General features: G+C 35.5%; 1 protein-coding gene across 16 annotated transcripts in view; it reads left to right on the top strand.

Moving 5' to 3' along the window:
* Positions 1 to 22658, top strand: part of KHDRBS2 (KH RNA binding domain containing, signal transduction associated 2) — a 638920-nt gene that overhangs the window by 358147 nt on the left and 258115 nt on the right. For all 16 annotated transcript variants that reach the window (XR_012089217.1, XR_012089216.1, XR_012089204.1 and 13 more), the window contains exon 5: positions 21687 to 21814. Coding sequence is in view for 1 of the 16 variants with exons in the window: in XM_008013623.3 (XP_008011814.1) it covers positions 21687 to 21814 (128 nt within the window). In the remaining 15 variants the exon portion in view is untranslated. The remainder of the gene's footprint in view (positions 1 to 21686; positions 21815 to 22658) is intronic.

Here is a 22658-nt window from a genome sequence, read left to right as displayed (position 1 = left end):
CTTAAGTGCACTTTGGAAGTTTTTGCCTTCCAAAAATTTTTCTAATTCCTTTAAATTGTTGAATTTATTGGCATGGTTATAATAGTCCATTACTATATTTTTAATATCTGCATAATCTGTGGTGATATTACCTCTCACGTTTCTTATGCTAGTAGTTTGTGTCTTCTCTTTTTATTTTTTTTAGTAATTCTTATTTATCTCTAGTGTTCATTTTGGATAGTTTCTGTTGCTATGTCTTTATGTTTATTAATCTTTTCTGCAGTGCCTAAACTGTCATAATCTCACTTAGTTTATTTTTTACCTCAATTTTATAGCTTTTATCTTCAGAAATTCAATTTAGACTGTTTTTCATCAATGTCTACTTAACGGTTTCATTATATGAAATACATTTTATCATAACCATTTTAATGTCTTTGACAGCTAATTTTAACATTTGTATCAATTCTAGGTCAATTTCCATGTGCTGATTTTTATCCTCATTATGTATAATATTTTGCTGCTTCTTTGCTGGCCTAGTGAGTTTGAATTGATTACCACCTTGTGCATCTTGCTATATTAAGTGCTAAACGTATTTATTTCTATAAATGTTCTCAAACTTTATTCTGGAATGCCAGTAAGTTACTTATAAATTGTTGGACTCTATTGGGTCTTGCTTTTATAACTTTTTAAAAGCAAGACTGAAAAGCTATTTAATATAGAGATAATTATTCCCCCTCATAGAGATCATTATTCCCTATCACTGATGCAAGATCTTTCTGAGCAGCATACCGGATGTCCATGTGAATTATGGCATTTCTACCCTAGTTGGTCCTCTTCCTCTCCTGGTTCCCTGTGAGTGCAGTGAACTGTTCCTTCTAGTCTTTTCTGGTGGTTCTTTTCCTGGCCCTAGATAGTTTCCTCCTACACGGGCACTGACTTGTTCAATACTCCAGAAAAGATCATCTTCAGATTTCCAGAGTTGTCTGTTTTTGCAGCTCTTTGTTGTTCTTTCTGGAAGTCTAATCACCCTGGTCTCCCTTGACTGTCAACAATGTCTCTACCACTCAGGGGGTCTGCTGGACTCTGCCTAGATTATGCCTCTCCATGCCATAATTTGGAGACTTACTCAAGGAAGGAAGTCATAGGGCTTACTGCAGTTGTTCCCCATAGTTCGGGGATCACTAGCCTTAGTTGCTTGATGTCCAGTGCTTTGAAATTTTTTAAAAATATATTTTGCCCACTTTTTTGCTTTGTTCAGAGGGGAAGATAAATGTGGTCCAAGTTACTCTATCTTGACTGGAAGTATAAGTCTCTACAAATAGATTTTTAGAAATTATAAACATCTCAATGCAGATAACCAATTCAAAAAAGAGAAAATCCAAATGGCTAATACATATAAAATGATATTTACTATGAGATATAATTTTTAACTATATGGACGTCAAAGAAAAAACAATTATGCCTTGCCGTTCTAAAGAAATCATCTTAATGTTTGAAGAAACAAGCACCTTCATATTCTGTTGATAGTCATATAATATGATCATTACGGAAAGTCTGGCAATGTGCATTAAAATTTAAAAGTACTAGCACATCATTCAACACAATAATTCCTTTTTAGAGAATCTAATCTCAGGATTTAAAGGAACCATGTAATAGAATGATAATCTTAGAATTGTAGTGGTAAAATGGTGGAAAACTCTAAAACATCCATAAATAAATAATTGAATATATTAGTGAACTACAGGTATGCTGTGGAAAACTAATTAGCTACTAAAAAGAATGAGTTCTGTCTCATTGTCTTGGAGCAATGGTCATGAGGTATTATTCAGTAAAAGAGTGTGTTAGAGATGTGTCATAAAAAGATAATATTAACTTCTAAAGCGGTGGCTCAAGCCTGTAATCCCAGCACTTTGGGAGGCCGAGACGGGCGGATCACGAGGTCAGGAGATCGAGACCATCCTGGCTAACACGGTGAAACCCCGTCTCTACTAAAAAATACAAAAAACTAGCCAGGCGTGGTGGCGGCGCCTGTAGTCCCAGCTACTCGGGAGGCTGAAGCAGGAGAATGGCCTAAACCCGGGAGGCGGAGCTTGCAGTGAGCTGAGATCCGGCCACTGCACTCCAGCCTGGGCGACAGAGCCAGACTCCGTCTCAAAAAAAAAAAAAAAAAAAAAGAATTTATATTTGACTCACATTACTTCCTATACTGAACAGGTATTGCTTTCACAGTTTTTTAAAAAAATGTAATAACAATTTAAAAATTCCAGGAAAGTTGCCAGCCAGAGTCCAATATAATTTACTAAAATATTCACCCACATATTGAACAAATATCAGTAAAAAGGGCTGCTTTAATGTGTGCAAAATGAAACTTGGGAGTTAATATAATATCCTGTTCATCTAGAATTGCAAGAGAAATTACTCAGTAGATGAATAATATAAGAACACTTGCTGATTGGTACAATTTAGCATTTATTCTGAAAACAAGGCAGTGGAAATGACAGGAGCATTTAAAATGCTTTGACATGTCCTGTAACTTTGACTTGTATGACTCATTGCCCAAGGATATTACCATGCAATTTAAGTTGGGATTACTAGTTTTCACTAATGAATTCATAATTTACATTATCTTTGTTTATACATCTCTCCTAAGTGAATTGAATTTAAAAGTTTTGTCTTGAGCATTTCTGTTCTTTTAAACTTTTCTTTGCCTTTTAGTTTTCTTTTTCATTTAAACTGATTTTGAAATATGAAATCCACCTGCCTCCTTTCCCTGAATAGCTATTTTCACTTACATTGCCATTTTATTAATTGTTGCCTTTATGGAGGGACTTGCTTGAGTCTCCTAATTTATTATAAGTGTTTTACTTTGCTCTCTTTCCATCTATATTTCTACAAAATCTTCACTTGAGTCAGTATTTTGTTTTATTGGTCTTCCTTAGACCTTCATTTCATACCAGTGATACTAAAATCGCTATGTCTAAATGTACTCTGACAGCATTTTTTTTAGGACTGAATCCTTTCCAACTACTCAGTCAAGAATAGCTTCTGACTCAACCGTTTGCCTGTAGAAATGTTCTCACCCTAGGCCTTAATCATCCAAGGATAAATAGCCAAAAAACATTTTTTACATTTAATAATTTGTTGTAGTCCAAAGATTCTCTACAACTTAAAAAAAAAAAAAGCATTCACATATACTTAGCACTTCATGATTTATTTTTTTAACTAAAATTCTTCAAAGAAATAAGGTAAGGTAGAAGTAACAGACTTACGTTATTGTTTCAAATGTGGTATAGGAGAGTAAGCAATTCTATAATCCCCCTGGGGAGCATAAGAGCTAACATTTATCAGGTGCTCAGTATGTGCTAGATACCATTCTGAGCAATTTGCATGTTTGTTTAATCCATCCAACATCCATATTATATTGCTTATTACTCTTATTGATCTATTTTAGGATATGTAAATTTAGGCCTCAGAATGACTAGCATTTTACACTAAGTCACGAGGTATCAGTGTCTCTCACCCAGGCAATGGGGCCACATAGTGATATTCATAATTGCTGCATGAAACAACCTCTCCAGAATCTAACATATATAATTTCAGCTCACAATTTTAAAATTTAATTTCTGAAATTTGGCATCACACAAATAAATTTTATCATGAAATTAAGCAATGTAAATTTTACCTCTATATAATATGCTATAATCATGTGTTTTATCTACTTTAAGCTCTTGAGGTCATTTATCTTTTTTAATAAAAATGATTTTGTTTCCAACTCAAAATACATCAAAATAGAGTTTCTCAAACCATTCGTAGAATCACATAAGAGGAAAAAAGGGTACGAAAGTGATATTTTACCCATTGTGCCTTTGAAACATTTAGTGTTAAGAGTACCACATGTAAAATAGTAGATATTACAGCTTCCCAAAAGGAGAGAGCAGGTCTTCTCTTATTATTGCTTATGTACGCCAACCAATGGTCTTCAAAATGTGAAAGGTGTGATGGTTTGGTGGGTTTTGTTGTTGTTGTTGTTGTTGTTCTTCAGGGTTTTTAAGATTTTATGTCACAGTGAACATGGCCAGAAGTAATTTAAAATGAAGAAATTAAACAAAATAATATCTGTTAGAAGGAAGACACTAAATGAAAGATCATGTTGTAGTCATGTTTCTACAAATAGAAGTTATACAAAAAGTAGTCAATACATCAGAATTGAGAAAAAAAATGGTCTTCTGAGCCAGCTGGTTTACAAAAATGATTTTGACATTACAGTTGTATCTAATCACACTGTAGAATTTAGACCTCATCAGGCTCTGTGCAGTCGATTTCCAATGTGCCTACAAATGACTGTGCTGTCATTTATTGCCCATTTTGCTATAATGTGAGCTCCTCGACCCCATTTTTCTCATTCCCTTAGCTACATTTCTATTGCTTTGCTAACCCTTTTTTGGATTCTTCAGATGTTTTCCTTTTGTATTTCTTTAAAAATTTTTACTCAATCACGTATTTTATATAAACCCATTCTGCTGTGTATTTGATGTGTCTATTCATCTAATCCTTGCCCTCAGTTTTTATTTCCTTTCTAATTGTATACAGTCTTGTTCCCATAAATGTGTTCTAAATAGACACACATAAATGTAAATGAACATGTGTGAGGATAGTATGTGGTTACCTAGAAGCTCACCATATAGTTTGAATTGTCTTCAAATCTCCAGATGCGGGGTCAAGTTTTATTTAAGTCTATTTAGAAATTAAAAAAACAGGTTGTAGAGAGAAGAAACTGATTTCTGTAATGCCACATAGACTCTGAACTAGAGTTCAGAATTCCTGTGTTCAGGCCTAAGAAGCAGCCTATCTGATTTATCTATGTAATTTGATTACGTAGTCTCAATTCATTAAACAGCTAAAATGCACACATTTTACATGTATGTCAAACACACACATACACCATCAGCACCAACAGTAGCAACAATAATACCAGTTTCACAGTAAGGGCAAAGTTATATTCTTTGATTACCTCTTCTTCTCTCAGAAAGAGTACATTGATTCAGAATAGCACTCATACAGCCTGTCTTAGCTTAGACTGCCCTAACAGAACACTATAGACTGGGTGGCTTAAACAACACACAATTCTGAAGGTTGGAGGTCTGAGATAGTTGGATTCTGGTGAGGGATATCTTCCTAGCTTGCAGATGGCCACCTTCTCACTGTGATTTTATCTTGTAGAGAGAGAGAGAGAGAGGGAAAGAGAGAGTATGTTTTGGTGTATCTCCTTATAAGGGCAATAATCCCACCATGAAGGTCCCACCCTCCTAACAACATCCAAACCTGGTTTCCACCCAAAGGCCCCACCTCCAAATAATATCACATGAATGGTTAGGGCTTTAACGTTTGAATTTGGGAGGGGGACATAATTCAGCCAATAGCATAGTCCCTTATAATGTATGCAGAGTAAAGTGCTTAGAACTCTGATTTAGGCATCTATGAGCTATTGATTTCAGCATTCTTAATTTTGAATAGGTCTCTGACAAAATGTCAAAACAAGAAAAAATAAAAAAAGGAATAACTTAACTGGTATAAAGATGAAAAATGAAAGGTATTTAAAGTGTTTTCTACCACAAAATCCCTGCTTTTGATTTGCCTCACATTTATCATTTAACCTCTGAGTCCATAAATGGGGTAATAATCCTCCAATATTTCATCATTCACCGGGGCACCATAAAGATGAATTTGGCTAGATGCACTTAGGTCGTCTTGGAGATAAGAAATGAATGTGGAGGAGGCTTCAGTATCTTCCTATCCCTAAAGATGAGGAAAAAAGTACTTATTTAGCAATATGATATTTTTAATCTTGAACAGGGTGTTTCAACTTGATGAAATGGTCTATATTTCATAACATCATGCTATTGAAATCATATTCTTATCAATCAAAACAAATTAATTGATCTTTTATTTTTAGAGTTTCACATTCACAGCAAAATTGACAGGAAGGTAAAGAGATTTCTTATATACCCCTTTTCCCTCAGTCTTCCCTACCATCAACAACCTGCACCACAATAGTATAGTTGTTACAATCAATGAAATACATTGACACATCATTGTCACTCAAAGTTCATGGTTTACATTAGGGCTTACTGTGAATGTTGTACATTCTTTGGGTTTGGGCAAAGGCATGACATGTATCTGCAATTATAGTATCATACAGAATAGTTTCACTACCTGAAATTTTCTGTGCTCCACATACTCATTCCATCTTTCCCCTAACCCCTGTCAATCACTGATGCATTATTGTCTCCATAATTTTGCTTTTTCTAGAATGTCATATATTTGGAATCATATAGTATGTAACCTTTTCAGATGGAATTCTTTCACTTGATAATATGCATTTAAGCTTTTTCCATGTCTTTCCATGGCTTCATACAAACTCATTTATTTTTATTGCTGAATTACATTTCATTTTCTAGATGGCCCACAGTTTATTTATCCGTTCACCTACTGAAGGGCATCTTGGTTACTTCCGAGTTTTGGCAATTATGAATCAAGCTGCCTGTAAACATTTATGTGCAGGTTATTGTGTGCATGTAAGTTTTCAACACATTTTGATAGATAACAAGGAGCACAATTGCTGGATCACATGGTAAGAGTATGTTTAGTTCTCTAAGAAACTGACAAACTGTGGTTCAAAGTTTCAACATCATTTTGAATCCCCACCAGCAAAAAAAAAAAAAAAAAAAGAGAATTCCCATTGCTCCACATCCTCATCAGCATTTGGTGGTGTCAGTGTTCTGGATTTTCCAAATTCTAAGAAGTACATAGTGGTATCTCACTCTTTTAATTTGCAATTCCCTAATGACGTATGATTTTGAGCATCTTTTCATACACTTACTTGTCTGACCTAATACCACTTTCACCTTTGCTCACTAAATTCTATACATCTGTACATCTTTGATGAAGGGTATGTTTAGATCTGCTCATTTTTAAGTTGTTTGTTTTCTTCTTGTTGATTTGTAATGAGTTTTTTGTATATTTGGGATGACAGTCCTTGATCAGATATGTCTTTTGTAAATATATTTTTTCCAAGTCTGTGACTTGTCTTCTCATTCTCTTGAAATCCAGATACGTTTAAAAATTTATCCTGCATAATTTTTCACTTTTTATTTTAACTAAGTCAGTGTTTGCATTGATAGCAATGATGAACATAAAAGTCCCTTTGTAATACTGAGGAAGAACTTGACAATTTTTCCAATATTGACTTATATATATATATATGTATATTTAAATATATCACAATTACATTCTAAATATGGATAAAATAAAGGTGGAGATATCTGGAAAGCTTGGGTGGAGTCCCAAAACTCCAGTTGTGTTGCAAATAATTTAATGGAATAGCAAGAGTAATTTTTTGAGAGTAGAATTCTCTGTCTTTATATGTACAACTTTGCCTGTGTAAAATTCAATCACTTAAAACGATACAGGTCTGTAGACCAACAACATTTTACAAATATATTTTAGCTTTTCAGAGCAAGGCCATATGAAAATCTCTCAAACTGAATTCTAAACCTCAGACAGCTGATTTGCAGGCATCTGGAGAATTAAGTTTAGAATTAAGTGCTTCAGAAACCTATGTAAATCAATCTCTTGGAAAATGTTTTTGACCATTACAAAATAAGAATTGGAGTATGTATATTTAATCTATAAATTATCTGTATGGTGAGAAAGGGAAGAGATCACAGATCTGCTCTGTACTTACTGATGCTTTGGAAGCAATATCCACGACAGTGCAGAAGACAGCCAATCAATGGCTTTTGTGGTTTGCTAAATGCCTAAGTAAAATTGAGGTGTTTAATAACCCCAAAAGCCCTTTGCTGCCGCTAAAGTCCTAAGACTTCAATCTCAATTCATAGTCTATATCAACATTGAAGCTGAGCCAACAAACCAAAGCATAAAACCCTTTTTATAACATTCTCTTTCTCCTCGAGAGGGTTTGTTGATAGTATTTTAAAATCTGGTTTTTGAAAATATTCTTTTCTGTTTCCCTTACTGACTTGGTAGCAAAGTAATGCATAAAATGAGATAGTGTGGAAAGCAAATTGTTATTTGAGTAGGAGTTTTACGAATAAATTATTATATAAATAGACCTTCGACCACATTTCCAGGTGTACATAGGACCCTAATCATTTGATTTTGATTCTACTGTGGGACAATAAAAATTCAGTAGCCTGCCTTCCTCTTGCTATCACAGAAACCTCCTTCATGAGAAGATCTTATGGAGACACCTTGAGAAATACTTAGTTGAGTCATTATGACCACCTTCCTATTTTCCACATACAGAAATGAGGGCAGATATGACTTGTTCACAGGGACAAAACTAGTTAGTAGCAAAACTTGAATTCTGCGCTCATTCCAACTTGCATTGCCTTTTGTCTGGATTGTTATAAGAGTCTTCTGTAGTAATTGGGTTTCTGTAGAACTGTTCAACATATCCCTACAACTCCAGTTCCTCATCTACATTCCGAAGAGTGATCCTTTCAAAGGCCATCGTGGTGATATGCCTTCTTGTGAGGATTCATTACCTTAAGAACACAAGACTCTAATATTCCAGCCTGGCTTCCATCTACATACCCTTCTACTGTCCACTCCTGACATAATGCTTAGGAAAACTGGGTTATCATTTTGGATTATTATTATTGTGACTATTGTCACAACTATCTTCTAACTCTATTACTTTTCTGTCGTGGCTTCGTGACTTCACACATGGACATCTACCTGGATTGCTCTTTTTCATCTCTTAATTGACAAGTTCCCAACTCTATTTTTGATCACTGGATATCTTCATGTAAAAGTATTTATTTCCTTTTTATGATTAACAGACTATGTATTTTGTCTTTTTAATTTTTTTTCCTAAGTAAGATTATTAATGATTTTCCCATCTACTCAGAAGACAGGCTATCTACAGAAGAGAGAAATCATATCACACTGAAAGATTCCCAATTTAAAAAGTCTCTTTGTTTAGAAATGCTATTTGCTTCCCTATTTAAAATTCGAGAGAGAGAAGAGGGAAGCCCACATTCAGTAACTTTTCCATCTCAGTGATGGCACTACAATTGAATCAGTTACACAAACCAAAAATGTAGAAGACAGCTTTAAGTTCATTTTTTTATCATTATTTCCCATGTCTAATCCATCAGCAATAATCTAATTGCCCTTTCTCTCCACCATTTATAATGGTACTGGTAAAGATGACTGCAGTACCTAATGCACGTACTGCTTACGATGGTGTCTTAACCCCTCTCTCGTTTCCAGTCTAGTCCTACTTTAATCCATTTACCTCATGGCAGCCAGAATACTCTCTTTCAGATAAAAACTGGTTATTTCACTGTCCATGTTAAATATTACTTAGGCCTTCTATTATACCTACAATAAAGCCAAGAAGCACCACCGTGATACAGAGCCTACCTATTGTCTGACCTAATATCATTTACAACCTTGCTCACTAAATCTTTGATATATATGCACTGGCATTCTCCCTGTTCCTTAAAGATGCTCAGCTCCTTCCTGACCTTCGCATTCCATTTACCTGGAAGACTAGTGAACCACATCCTCACATGACAGACTCCTTTGCATTTGGGTTCATATATTCTCTCTTCGAGTAGGGCACTGCTGACTTCCCATCTAAACCAGCTTCCCCAGTCCCTCAATCCTGTTGCTCTGTTTCTTTTTTTCACAGTATTACTCTCTGAACTAAGATTATTTATTCCTTTGTGTTTTTTTGGTCTTTCCCCACATTAGAATGTAAGCTCAATGAGGGCTTTTTTACTATATTCTTATCACCTAGAATATATATATATATATAAATAAACCAGCATATTTGTTTTATTTACTATATATAATATTCATATATTTAATAATAATATATTTATTCACTGAGGAAAGCAATAAAGAAATCCCAAATGCTCCCTTCCTGCTCTTTGGAATGCATGCCTGGTGATGTTGCACAAGTTCAACAGAAACCCAGTTTTCTCCCTCCAGTGCTGAGCAGTATGAGCTTGTTCCAGTACTCCACAACTTAGAACAATCTAAAAATCCCACCTCAGGCAAAGGACAGGAGCATCGTGGGTATTCAAGCATCCAGATATTGCTTGAAACTGAATTTCTTTTAGCTGATCTCCACTTCTTGAGATCCCATCATTTCTCTAATTGGATGAAAAAGAATCAAAGTGTAACATTAATCACAGAGCTTCTAAATGGCCTTATACAACTAAATGGTTACCTTCTCGCAATCAGAGTTTGAGGAATGAATTTTAAAAATGAATAAGGAAAGGTGTTGGGGAAAAATGATGACTTGCATTCTGACTCTTGATACCATGGTCTTCTCCCATGTCCGTGATGAAGGCACTTGATAGATACAAGCAGCTTAGCAGTGTGGCTTAATGATCTTAAAGTACCTCATATTGAGAGTGATTCCGAGAGAGCAGGCATTGTGGTTGCTCTTTGAGATGTGGGGTTGGAGAGGGAAGAGATCCAAGAACTGAAAGGAGCCTTAGAAAACAACAATCATTCCCATGATTGCTAAGAATATCTCATGACTTCTTTGCAGTAAATCCTTTCTGTAACATACAGAATAGGATTGATTCTGACCACTTGCTGTGCATGTATATTTTGCAGAGGACAGAAAATGGGCTGCCTGATTCGGCTAACTGTAGTGCTCTTGCAGAGACCTACATAGATGGGCTGTGGAATTAGCAGATCTTGGGGGAAGCCTGAGAGCAGAGAGATGACACGTCACCCTTCAGAGGAGAACCTAGTTGTACCAGTTGCTCTGTCATGGGCCCACTAGAGCAAGGAACCCAGGTCTTCCCTATTTAGATTTGCTCCTGCTAGAAAGGCTTGGACAAAAGACCCATTTGGAATCTGAGTGAATTCACCTCAAAGACAGGCAAATACAATTTGCAACCATTGAAAGGACTCAGATAATTGAGGAAAGAAGCCTGGCTGAACAATTCAAGAGATGTTTCCAGTTGAGGCAGAACCAATGGAAGTAAGGAAAGGAATAAATGACATATACCTGCGTCTTCTAAATATAAATCTGTGTTCTTTTCATTTTGTAATTCTAATTTATCTTATGTTGTTTTTTTGGGAACTTTGACATCATATTTTGACACATATTTTTGATGTATTTTTTTTCAAATACTTTTTCACTGTATTGTACTGTATTACATTTTACAAGTTCATTTCTTCAGTTACTGACAATGGAAACAAAAGTTTTTCATCATTTTCCCCTTTATAAGTATTTTCAGCTAGAATGCTTCACTTAACATTCTTAACCCTTGCCTGCTCTCTCTCTTGCTTGGCTTTGCTCATTTTCTGTGTTAAATTCACTTTTCCCATCTGGCAATTGTTGTTGCTTTATGCTGGTTAGAAAAAGTGGCGCAATAATTGTTTTTAAGGACTATCCTATTCTAATATGATTAAATATTCAGAAAGAATAGTAGAAATAGTATGCAGGGTGTTTTTTCTTTCTTTCTTTCTTTCTTTTTTTCCAAGATTGAATTTGAGGGGAGCTAGAAACTGCAAGCCAAATAAAAGGATAACTTTTTGTAAAGAGGCGGGCATGGCAATATTGTATACTCTTTACAAAGAGCTTCAAGAAAGTTACTATGACAGAATAGCTTGACAAAACTACAGCTAGAAGGAATCATCACAGCATTTTCATTTGGGGAAATATATAGGAGAACTTCTAGGAAGGATTTTCTCATGAGGAAATATAGCAAATGTCTTTCTTTCTAAACCAAAAATGTAGAATTCAGCATTTTAAAAATAAAACAAAAAGCAGCAGCCACTAAATAATTGGTATAATATTATAAATAAATTAAATATTTTAAACCAACAAAAAGGATCAAAGTTGAATTGAGCATGCGCTGATTCAGAGAGTATTAAAGAAGGCTTCGATCCGTGCCTACTGTTTTATTGAAATGTTTCGTTAATTGTTGTTTATCATTACATTACATGAACAAGTGTAGGGAGCTAGTCATCTACATGCGCTTTAACTCCCCTGGATCAGAACTTTCCTCCACTCTCTCCCCAGAACCTCCATTAGTGCCTGCTACTTACCTGCTCCTCAGAAATGCACTGACTACGTAAAAGGATGATTTATTTAGCAAAACTCCTTCAGGAACTTAAAAACATCTAACAGGTTAAATGCATCCCTGTCTTGAATATATACATTTTCCAAGTCCAAAGGAAGACCTGGAATTCCTAGGTTATTGGTAAAATATCACCCACAGGACCTATATCCTATCAACCCTTTTTATGCATAGCATGTATACACTTTTCTCTCAGTGTTTCTTTATTATTATAGTTTCTTGGTTAAGATTTGATCCCATGAGATCATACTGAGAACCATCAATTCTATCTCAACCAAGAGTTCATTTTATATACTTTTAAATAAAGGTGGATAACTTGCTGAAGTATTAAATCAATGCCTATTTTGACTTTAAATGAAATAAAGCTCCTATATCATGTGTACAATAATTTGCCAAGAAAATTGATTGAAAAAAGTAGTCGTTTTGACTTTACCTAGACAAAGGAAACTTGTTACTTTTAGAATTACAAGTCAAATCTGTCATTTAATATTATCTAAACATTTGTCTACTCTCCTGAATTTACCCTGAACAGTGATTCACTTTCTAGGGTAGGATGGATAAAAGCGTAACGCCAAATACATAAGTTTTTTGTTGCTCATTTATAAGGTCTGGGGTCTTAAAACCTTATGTGGCCAAAGTTTAATAAAGTCAAATAAAACAAGATAGAAAATAAGCCTTTCCAATCTTCCTGCAAAATGTCTCAATAATATCTGTATTGATATTATCTTATGCTCTGATTATTTTTGAGTAATGGGCAATATGACTTTAGTAATGGGAAAATAAGATAAAACATTGTTTAGGTACAGAAATTTACAATCACTCACCATTTAAGATACAAAGCCCACAACATTTTGACTTTGTGATATCCAGTCTTCTTTGATGGATAAGTTTTATAAAGCCTTTATATAAAACTTATGCAGAGTCATGCACAAGCTGATGCTTAATAATTCTTAATTGACTGCTCTTTGACTACATTTTGATAATGAGTTTTTTTTCTGGTTCTGAGTCTGGACTGATTAAAACTCATGCTGTGGTGGCTAAGAGATGTTGTCTAATAGCATGTTCTGTTTTGCTAAATAATATCTACCACAGCACTAGCTTGCTACCCATTCCAACTTAGTTGCAGGTCTGATATTGGGCAGAACCCAACACTTTCCACACCTTCTTTACTACTGCAGTAAAAGTGCCCTAATCTGTTTGTAGGAGCTGAGAAAATTCCAGTTCTCTTTGTCATCGCCCAGAAAGGCTAAAGACTACATATCATTTCCATACATATCATTTCTGATGATTTCTGAAAGTATTGGCATTACCAGAGTTGAGTGTACATTCACATGTTATCAGTGGCTATAATCACAGTTTTAAATGTGCAGCACCAGTGTCCATTGTATCCTCAGAAGAAGGAATTTGGCAGGAAAATGGTCCCTCACTGCACCACCAGGTAGCCTGTCTACACCTGTCATTACCTGGCATCCATATGCAAGTGAAATAATCTTCCCAATTTGTATTTGGGCAAAAAGCCATCGTAACAGATGGACCTGAGTGTGTGTAACTGGGAAATTATGCATATACATTAAATATGCAGACTATGAGCATAGGTCCTTTCTAGGAACATCCAAACATCTGTCTGGTCTGAGCTTTTGTGTATACTGTTTACACCATATGGCGTCACGGTGGGAGGGCCTTGACAGAGAGGCAAAAAGGAGCACTCATGAATTTCATGGAAATTATTTAATGGGGGAATTGGCCTTACCTTGGACAAAAGGAACATGGAAAATTATTGTGAATATCTTTGCTATTATTTTAAATAACAAAGTTTTAAAATTTATTTTGATAGCAAAAAAGCAGATTATTTGGACACTATAGAAAATTAATTTAAAATTCGGATCAATTATAAAAAATATTTATGACGCCAGGCATGGTGGCTCATGCCTGTAATCCCAGCATTTTGGGAGGCTGAGGCGGGTGGATCACTTGAGCTCAGGAGTTCGAGACCAGCCTGACCAACATGGCAAAACCCTGTCTGTACCAAAAATACAAAAAAAAATTTAGCTGGACATGGTGGCCTGCACCTGTGGCCCCAGCTACTCAGGAGACTAGGGTGGGAGAATCTCTTGAGCCTGGGAGGTGGAGTTTGTAGTGAACTGAGATCATGCTACTGTACTGGGCAACAGAGAGAGACCCCATCTCAAAAAATATATATATATATGATATGCATGTACTATTTAAGCCCCAGTAGATATTTTAAAGGTTCACTCAAACTTTAGTCTTTTCTGTCTGAAATCAAAGCCATAAGATTAAACTACTCATCATTTTTAAAGCTACTTTATAATTCATCTTGCAAGAGGAATCTTTTTAGAGTGTGTATATTTCATTTACTGCAGGTATATGCCAAAACAGTAAAGCATTCTTTACTATTTGAAGTGTGGAATCCCAGTAATTTGTAGTTCTATCTAACATACCATTAAGGTTTATCCCTAGGTATAACTTACATTTTTTTGACAAGTGGAGCATTATCTTCATAATATGGGTAGGCCTAGGGATTATTTAAGTGTTGTAATATTCTAGTTTTCCAGAAAAATGAAATACACATGTTAATTTTTCTTTTATTATGGATTGATTTTTAATGACTGGAAATTAATTTTTCCTCTTTGTTCATTCTGAATTGCCTTTGTCTCTTTTGTCTTTATTCACATACTTAGGTAAATATTTGTCTATCTCTAACTCTTTATCTCTCCAGGGTGTTTTAATACTAAAGTAATAAAACAATACTAAAATAATATTATGTAAGTATAAATTATCTCATTACCATTTATGAACTCATGTTTTTACTTTTTAATGATTATCTATGTTAGCAAATTGAGCATAAAATTTGTAAATGCTATAAAACTATAACCACTCATTCATATGTATTGTATGACTCCCAAATCTTAGAACTTAATACTACTCAAGTGAACTAATATGTAGTATATTTCTGATGTTGTTTCCAAAGTAAATTTGGAATAATTTGTTTACTCATATCTTGAAATTTTATATAACAGAAGCATCAGCAACACATGCAACAAATAAACATCAACAGGATATTCTAGTTTCAGCTAGACTCATGTACTAATGAATGAAGATTAATTCAAAGTTTCTAATGCTTAAGAAATGACTGGAAAAAAGCACTATAATATAAAACTTTCAGGGTTTAGAAAATTATATATGTTATAAAAATAATGCACAAGAACTCATTTTGGACAGAGGTACCAAGAACATACATTAGGGAAAAGACAGTCTCTTTAATAAATGTTGCTGGGAAAACTGGATAACCATATGAGGAAGATTGAATCTGGACTCCCATCTCTAACCATATACAAAAATAAAATCAAAATAGATAGAAGAATTAAATATAAGACCTCAAACTATGAAACTACTAAAAGAAAACATTGAGGAAACTGTCTATGACATTGGTTTTGGGCAAGATTTCATGAGTAATACTTCAAAAAGCACAGGCAACTAAAACAAAAATGGATAAATGAGATCACAGTAAGGTAAAAGGCTTCTGCACAGCAAATGAAACAATCAACAAAGTGAAGAGACAATACACAGAATGGAAGAAATATTTGCAAATTACACATCTGACAAGGGATTAATTACCAGAATATATAAGGAGCTCAAACAGCTCAATAGGAAAAATGCAAATAATCTGAGTTTAAAATGGTCAAAAGATCTGAAGAGACATTTCTCAAAAGAAGACATACAAATTCCAACAGGTATGTGAAAAAAATGCTCAACATTATTAATCATCAGAGAAATGCAAATCAAAACTACAATGAGATATCAACTCACCCCAGTCAAAATGGCTTTTCTCCAAAAGACAAGCAATAGCAAATGCTGGCAAGGAATTGGAGAAAGGGGAACCCTGATACACTGTTTGGTAGGAATGTAAATTTGTACAAACACTATGGAGAACAGTATGGAGGTTCCTCAAAACATTAAAAATAGAGCTACCATATGATCTAGCAGTTCCACTGTTAGGTATATATATCCAAAAGAAAAAAATAGCAAACCGGTATATCAAAGATATTTCTGTAGGCCCGTGTTTATCACAGCACTCTTCTCAATAGCTAATGTTTGGAATCAGCCTAAGCATCCATCAATGGATGAATGAAAAAAGAAAACATGGTTGGTTTACAGGATGGAATATTATTCTACCATAAAAAGAATAAAATGCTGTCATTTGCAACAACATAGATGGAACTAGTCATCAGGTTAAGCAAAATAAGCCTAGCACAGAAACACAAATTGTACGTGTCCTCACTCATATGTGAGAGCTAATAATTAAAACAATTGAACTCACTGAGATAGAGTAGAACGATGGTTACCAGAGACCAGGAAGAATAGTGGGAAGGAGAGGGGAAAGTTGGGATGGTTAATGGGTGCAAAAATATAGTTAGATAGAAAGAATAAGATCTAGTATTGGGGTAGCACAACGAAGTGAATATAGTCAATAATAATTTATTGTATAATTTAAAATCACTAAGAGAGTGGAATTTGAATGTTCCCAATACAAAGAAATGACAAATACTTGAAGTGATAGATACCCCAATTATCCTGATGTGATTATTACAAATCATATACCTATATCAAAACATCACATTTACTCCATAAATATGTATATACATATGATATACCCATAATAATTGAAAATAAAAATTTTAATAGCTGAAAATATAAGGCACAGAATATGTTCAGTCTAAACAATATTTAAGAGTTCAACTATCCCTAGATTTGGACATTTTAAAAAATGTTTTCGGCCAGGTGCGGTGTCTCACACCTGTATTCCCAGCACTTTAGGAGGCCGAGGCAGGTGGATCATTAGGTCAGGAGTTCAAGACCAGCCTGACCAAGATGGTGGAACCCCATCTCTACTAAAAATACAAAAATTAGCTGGGCGTGGTGGTAGGTGCCTGTAATCCCAGCTACTCAGGAGGCTGAAGCAGGATAATCGCTTGAACTTGGGCGGCAGAGGTTGCAGTGAGCCAAGATCACACCACTGCACTCCAGCCTGGGCGATACAGTGAGACTTCATCTCAAAAAAAAAAAAAAGTTTTCTTCCGTATTTTTTTTTGAAGCATTTAGGTGCCTCATTGCTATAAATAATGTGGTACATATGTTTTGATTGTCTAATCAGGAAAACCAGAATTTATTAAAAACCTGGGTAAGTTAGCATTTAATGATACAAATATTGCAGTTGATAAATCAACTATTTTCTGTGATATAAATTTGCATTAAAATTATGATTAGAGAATTTCTGTCTCTATACATAATTTTACTGTTTTCTTACACAGTCTTCATCCTTCAGTTATCACAAGTATGTGTAGTTGACACTCAAATGTACTCCCTTAACTCAGATCTGAATTTCTAAGATAAGCCTGAAGGTCTCTCTGACATTTTAAACAGAAGGTTATTTGAACCAAATACAAATTCTCCACCTTCAAATTTTTTTTCATTTCCCTTTTTCTCTGGCTAATGTCTCTCATTATACTTCTAGCCATTTCTGCACCTGGAAACTTCATTTGTTTCTACCTTTCCCATTCATACCATATATTTTCTACTAGAGCACTCTTAAACGACCTGTGGTTGCCAATATTATCTCTCTCATACTCTATCACACACATGAACGCACTAATCTTTTCATTATTACCACAATTTATCTGTGTCAACCAATTTGTTCCAATCTCTGGCTCAAGATATGGTTTGTGTTTGCCCATCTTCATGAGTCTTTGTTATTTTCTTATTAAGTAAAGTATTGAAAAAATTGGACAACATACAATTTATTTTCTTAAAAATACTCATTACTACCCTCTTTGGTCATCAGTAATCAGTTTCATGTTTAACCATTCTCTAGCCACTTTAAAGTAAAAGAGAAACAAGTGGTTCAATTATATTATACATAGTATAACGTATGTTGAATGGCATAGGCTTGACTATCATTGTCATAAATGGATTTACCAAAGCTCTCAGCCTTGTGATCTTAGGAACTTGATTTTATCAGCAGTCCGTATATTAGTTTGGGTCCTCCAAGAAGCAGATGTAATAATGGGATTAAACATGTAAGAGTTGTATTAGGAAAATCTTCTTGTGACAAAAAAAGAGGGAACCAAGGAAGGCTGGAGAGCCCTTGCCCTACAATGTCTGACCTCGAGGAAAGGGGGGTGGAATCCTTATGGATTGCCCTGGTGCAACGAAGTTATAAGGTAAGTTCAGCAGTGCTATTAAGGAATCCCCGGAGGCATAGTTAGAGCAATCCTGTGTGGCCAGGAATGGATCTGTGTTAGCATTTAACTACATTTGGTTATCAGCTGGGAGAAGCTTTTGGGTAGCATAGCCTTGGAAGCAACAGGATTTTAGAGCACAGCAACTGGAGTCTTTGGTCAATTACATCTGTAGTTGCTGGTCTGTATTCTCTTGCCAACCACAACTCTGACAGGTGGTTTATTTCTCAAACCATAGCCCTCTAGCTAAGCTCATAAGAAATTCAGTTACATTATATTAGTTGCTTTGCTTACACTAAGAATTAACCTGCAGTGTCAAATGTTCATATTAATAATAATAAATCCCCTCCATGTTAGATTTCTGTCTAGGAGCTGAACTCCAATGCGGTTGAATTGGTGAGCATGGACTCTGAGCAAAGATTTAAATGGGCAATTCAAACTGTAGTGACACCAGGATATGACATTTGGATATATTCGCCCCCAACTAAGGCTACAGCTGCTCCAAGAAACATTCAGATCACACATGGACCCAAGAACTCCCCCTCTAGGCAGGGCTGGAGAGAGGCTGCTGAAGCACGCTCCCGAAGTGTATCTCTCATGTACCGTGCTGACTGGTCCCCTCTGTATTTGTTAGCTTTTGCACAAAACAAACCACCACAGTACTTACTGGCATAAAGCAGCAATTTATTATCGATTTCTCCAGATTCTGGGGTTGGCCAGGTGATTTTTCTGACTGCACCAGCTTGACTGGGACAGGATGGCTTAGGATATCTGGAGATTCAATCCTCACTGTCATGTTTGGGTATTCGGACAGGATGGCAGGGAGAGCTGGGATGACTGGAGCCTTTCTCCATGTTACCTCTCATCCTCCAGAAAGCTAGTCTAGGCTTCTTCACCAGGTGGCATAGGGGTTTCCATTAAGAAGAAAAGGAAAGCTCCAATACGCAAGCACTTTTCTAATCTCTGCTTTTGTCATGATGTTTTAGCTAAGGCAAATCACATGGCAAATCCCAGAGTCAGTGTGGTGGAAACTATCTAAGGATATGGATGCAGGGAATCCTGAACAAATTGGCTTAGTCTGTGACACCGTCTGTTTAGTATGTTGCTCTTCCTCTCTCTCTTCCCCAGCCTCCTTGACTTCATCCTTTTCCTCCTATTCCTCAATCTTCTTCTTCATATTCTTTATTATTATAAAATGAATAAGACCACATCTACATTCTTATATTTTCTGATTCTGGCGTAAAAAATATTTATGCTCTAAGGTACACTTCTATCTATGTTGAATTCAATTGCAATTTGTTAAAATGTTTATTCTAACCCTCAGTCTTGCCAACAGTGACAATCCATACCTTTCTACAATTCATAAGCACCTCAAGTATCTATGTGTTTTCCTCAGAGAAGAAGCTACAAATATCCTCTTTGAAACTGGTAAACATTACATTGCAAAATTATGGGATTAAATGTTTCATTTTGATAGTACCTGGTCAGTTCACTCAGTAGTGGCAATTCATTATATTTCCTGATTCTAATAAAATAATAGACATGTTTCTTCTTAAGTTTAGTTGTTTGAATGAGAAAATTAGGAGGTAGAAATTGAATAATATACGGCTTGTTAGAAACTATAATTTTCTACTCTATGGCTCTTCTGTCAGCTAACTGTATTGAGGCTATTATCACTATAATCGGGTGCTGAAGAATATAAACATGAAAGCAACATGTTAAAAATAAAATTAAGTGAAATGCTTTGGGCCTTTTTGCTTGTAATCTGGGTGATTTCTAGAGCATGAGGTAAAGCTGTGCCAAAGAAATCCTTGGAGGCTGAATGCTACCCTGCCATTTTCTAGACAGAAGTGTGTGGGTGACCCTACACAGTTTTCATCAGTACCACACATATGCAGAGCTACACTGACATCGTTTGGTGCAGATGATAATCTTAATTTTTAGTCTCACAGATAGGCCTCAGACATCACTGCTGTTAGCCAAACCTCTACAAATACAGTGTTAACTCCTGGACCCCTCTCCTCACCACTAGAAGAGCCACTAGATTGATTTCACTTAAACTATATTTCCAGAAAAATAATTGATCAGATTGGCCGTTTGGCACAAATAACCAGTTACTCAATTTTGTACTATTCAACCAGGGGTGTGTGAGTGTGTGTGTGTGTGTGTGTGTGTGTGTGTTGATTAGTAAAAAGAGAAGCAGGTGACACTGGCACTTGTTTTTTGAAGGTAGCATTTACCTTTAGTGATTCAGCTCCACTCTTGCGTCCTCTTGAATTGGCTGGTATATTTCCACCCTGATAAAGGAAAAAGTCCCTTTGACTTTGACTGAATCTCTGGTTGTTATTGTGAAATTTGCCTTTTTCTCTGGCTCACACTTTCCCTTAGGCCAATACTGGAACTCGTAGAAAATTTGTAGTGTTTAAATATTTCATACTGCGGTCAGATGCAGTGGCTCATGCCTGTAATCCTAGCACTCGGAAGCCGAGGTGGGTGGATCACTCGAGGCCAGGAGTTCAAGACCAGCCTGGTCAACATGGCGAAACCCTATATCTACGAAAAATACAAAAATTAGCCAGGCATGGTGGTGTACACCTGTAATTCCAGCTACTCCGGAGGCTGAGACAGGAGAATTGCTTTAACCCAGGAGGCGGAGACTGCAGTGAGCTGAGATCATGCCACTGTACTCCAGCGTGGGTGACAGAGACTGTGTCTCAAAAAAGTAAATAAATAAAAAAATGAAAATAAATAAATAAATAAATATTTCACATCAAGCTATTTAGTTGGATTCTGCAGCTGCTGGTTGTCTGAAGTAGAGACATACTATCCTACTTCTTTATGTTGTAATACATGCTCAGTATCTACTCTGGACCCTTGGGATTGCTGTTTTTTGTTTATGCATCAGAAGCTATTTGAATATCACGTAGTCATTCATATTCTACACACATTCATTCAAATGAAGTTATTTTTTAGTAATTGTCATGTTAACAATCATAACTTTAGTACATTCCAAGTTTTTGTTTTATGTTGCTGTCTTCCCTTTTCCAGCTAACACATCTCAGCAAATCTAAAGTGATGTCCTCCTGAGTATTTTCTTGATAAAATAAGCAATTCCAATTTCTCTATATAAAAATAGGAATTTAAAATATATACACTTTTTAATATCATTTTATATTTTTGCATATAAGCTTCCAGTAAACAAATGAAAAAAATTATTTCCTATTGTGTTTTGTTTTGCTTCTTTTTTTTTTTTTTCCAACTCTGAGAACAACATGTCCCATTTTTAACTCATCACATCATGTTTTTTTTCCAGGACTACAATGATGAAATTCGTCAGGAACAACTACGTGAATTATCTTACTTAAATGGCTCAGAGGACTCTGGTCGTGGCCGAGGTATTAGAGGCAGAGGGATCAGAATAGCTCCCACAGCTCCTTCAAGGTACATTCATTCTTACTTTAAATAAATTAAGGATGATGGCAGGCCTTTTCTGTCCTGCTTTATGTCATGATTCTCGCTAGCAGTAAACAGCAACATCAGCCACAGTCACTACCACCACAGCAAAAACAATAATGATGAAAGCTTATCAGGTACAGAAGAGCTTTACACATATTAACTCACCAAATCCTCCATACTAGGAGATAACTAGCAACTACAGGTGAGAAATTGAAGTAGAGAAAGGTGTAGGAAATTAACCTAGGGTCACGTAGAGAGTCTGACTCCAGAATTCACAGTTTATACTCTTAACAACTACCCCGAGAAAATAAGGCAGCAAACCGGAGATTTTCTACTTCCCTGTTCTATCCTCAGGATAAGAACACACAGATGATACAACTATTCACCTCTTCAAACCAAGATACGCTTGTATGAAGAGAAAACTGTAAACTTTTTCTGTGTTTTAAATGGTCCTTGAATTGATATAATCTTGCTAGATAAGGAAGTAGATAGATAGAAACGCAGAGAGAGATACAGATAACATATGTGCCATCAGCCCGGAAGGCCAGAACACTTCTTGCATGGCTGATGGTAAGGATATTCAAAGTTCAGAGGGTACTTATAGCTCCTCTTGGTGATCAGAGAGGATTTTATTTGATTTTGCTTATTTGCAAAGAAATTGGTATCTTTTTATATTAGAATTTGTTTTGCAGGATTCTGAATTGTTCAACATTTTAATAGAAGGCATTGATTTGAAAAGAGTTAAAGTAAAAAATACTCGTAGCCTTCACAGAACAACTGTATGATTTAATCATTCTCTTCACCTTGTTATAATTGGCCCTTAAATCTC

This window comes from Chlorocebus sabaeus, chromosome 17, assembly GCF_047675955.1.
Source record: "Chlorocebus sabaeus isolate Y175 chromosome 17, mChlSab1.0.hap1, whole genome shotgun sequence".
Lineage (NCBI taxonomy): Eukaryota > Metazoa > Chordata > Mammalia > Primates > Cercopithecidae > Chlorocebus > Chlorocebus sabaeus.
The sequence above is the reverse complement of the archived record's forward strand: the minus strand, read 5'-3'. Positions and strand labels throughout refer to the sequence as shown.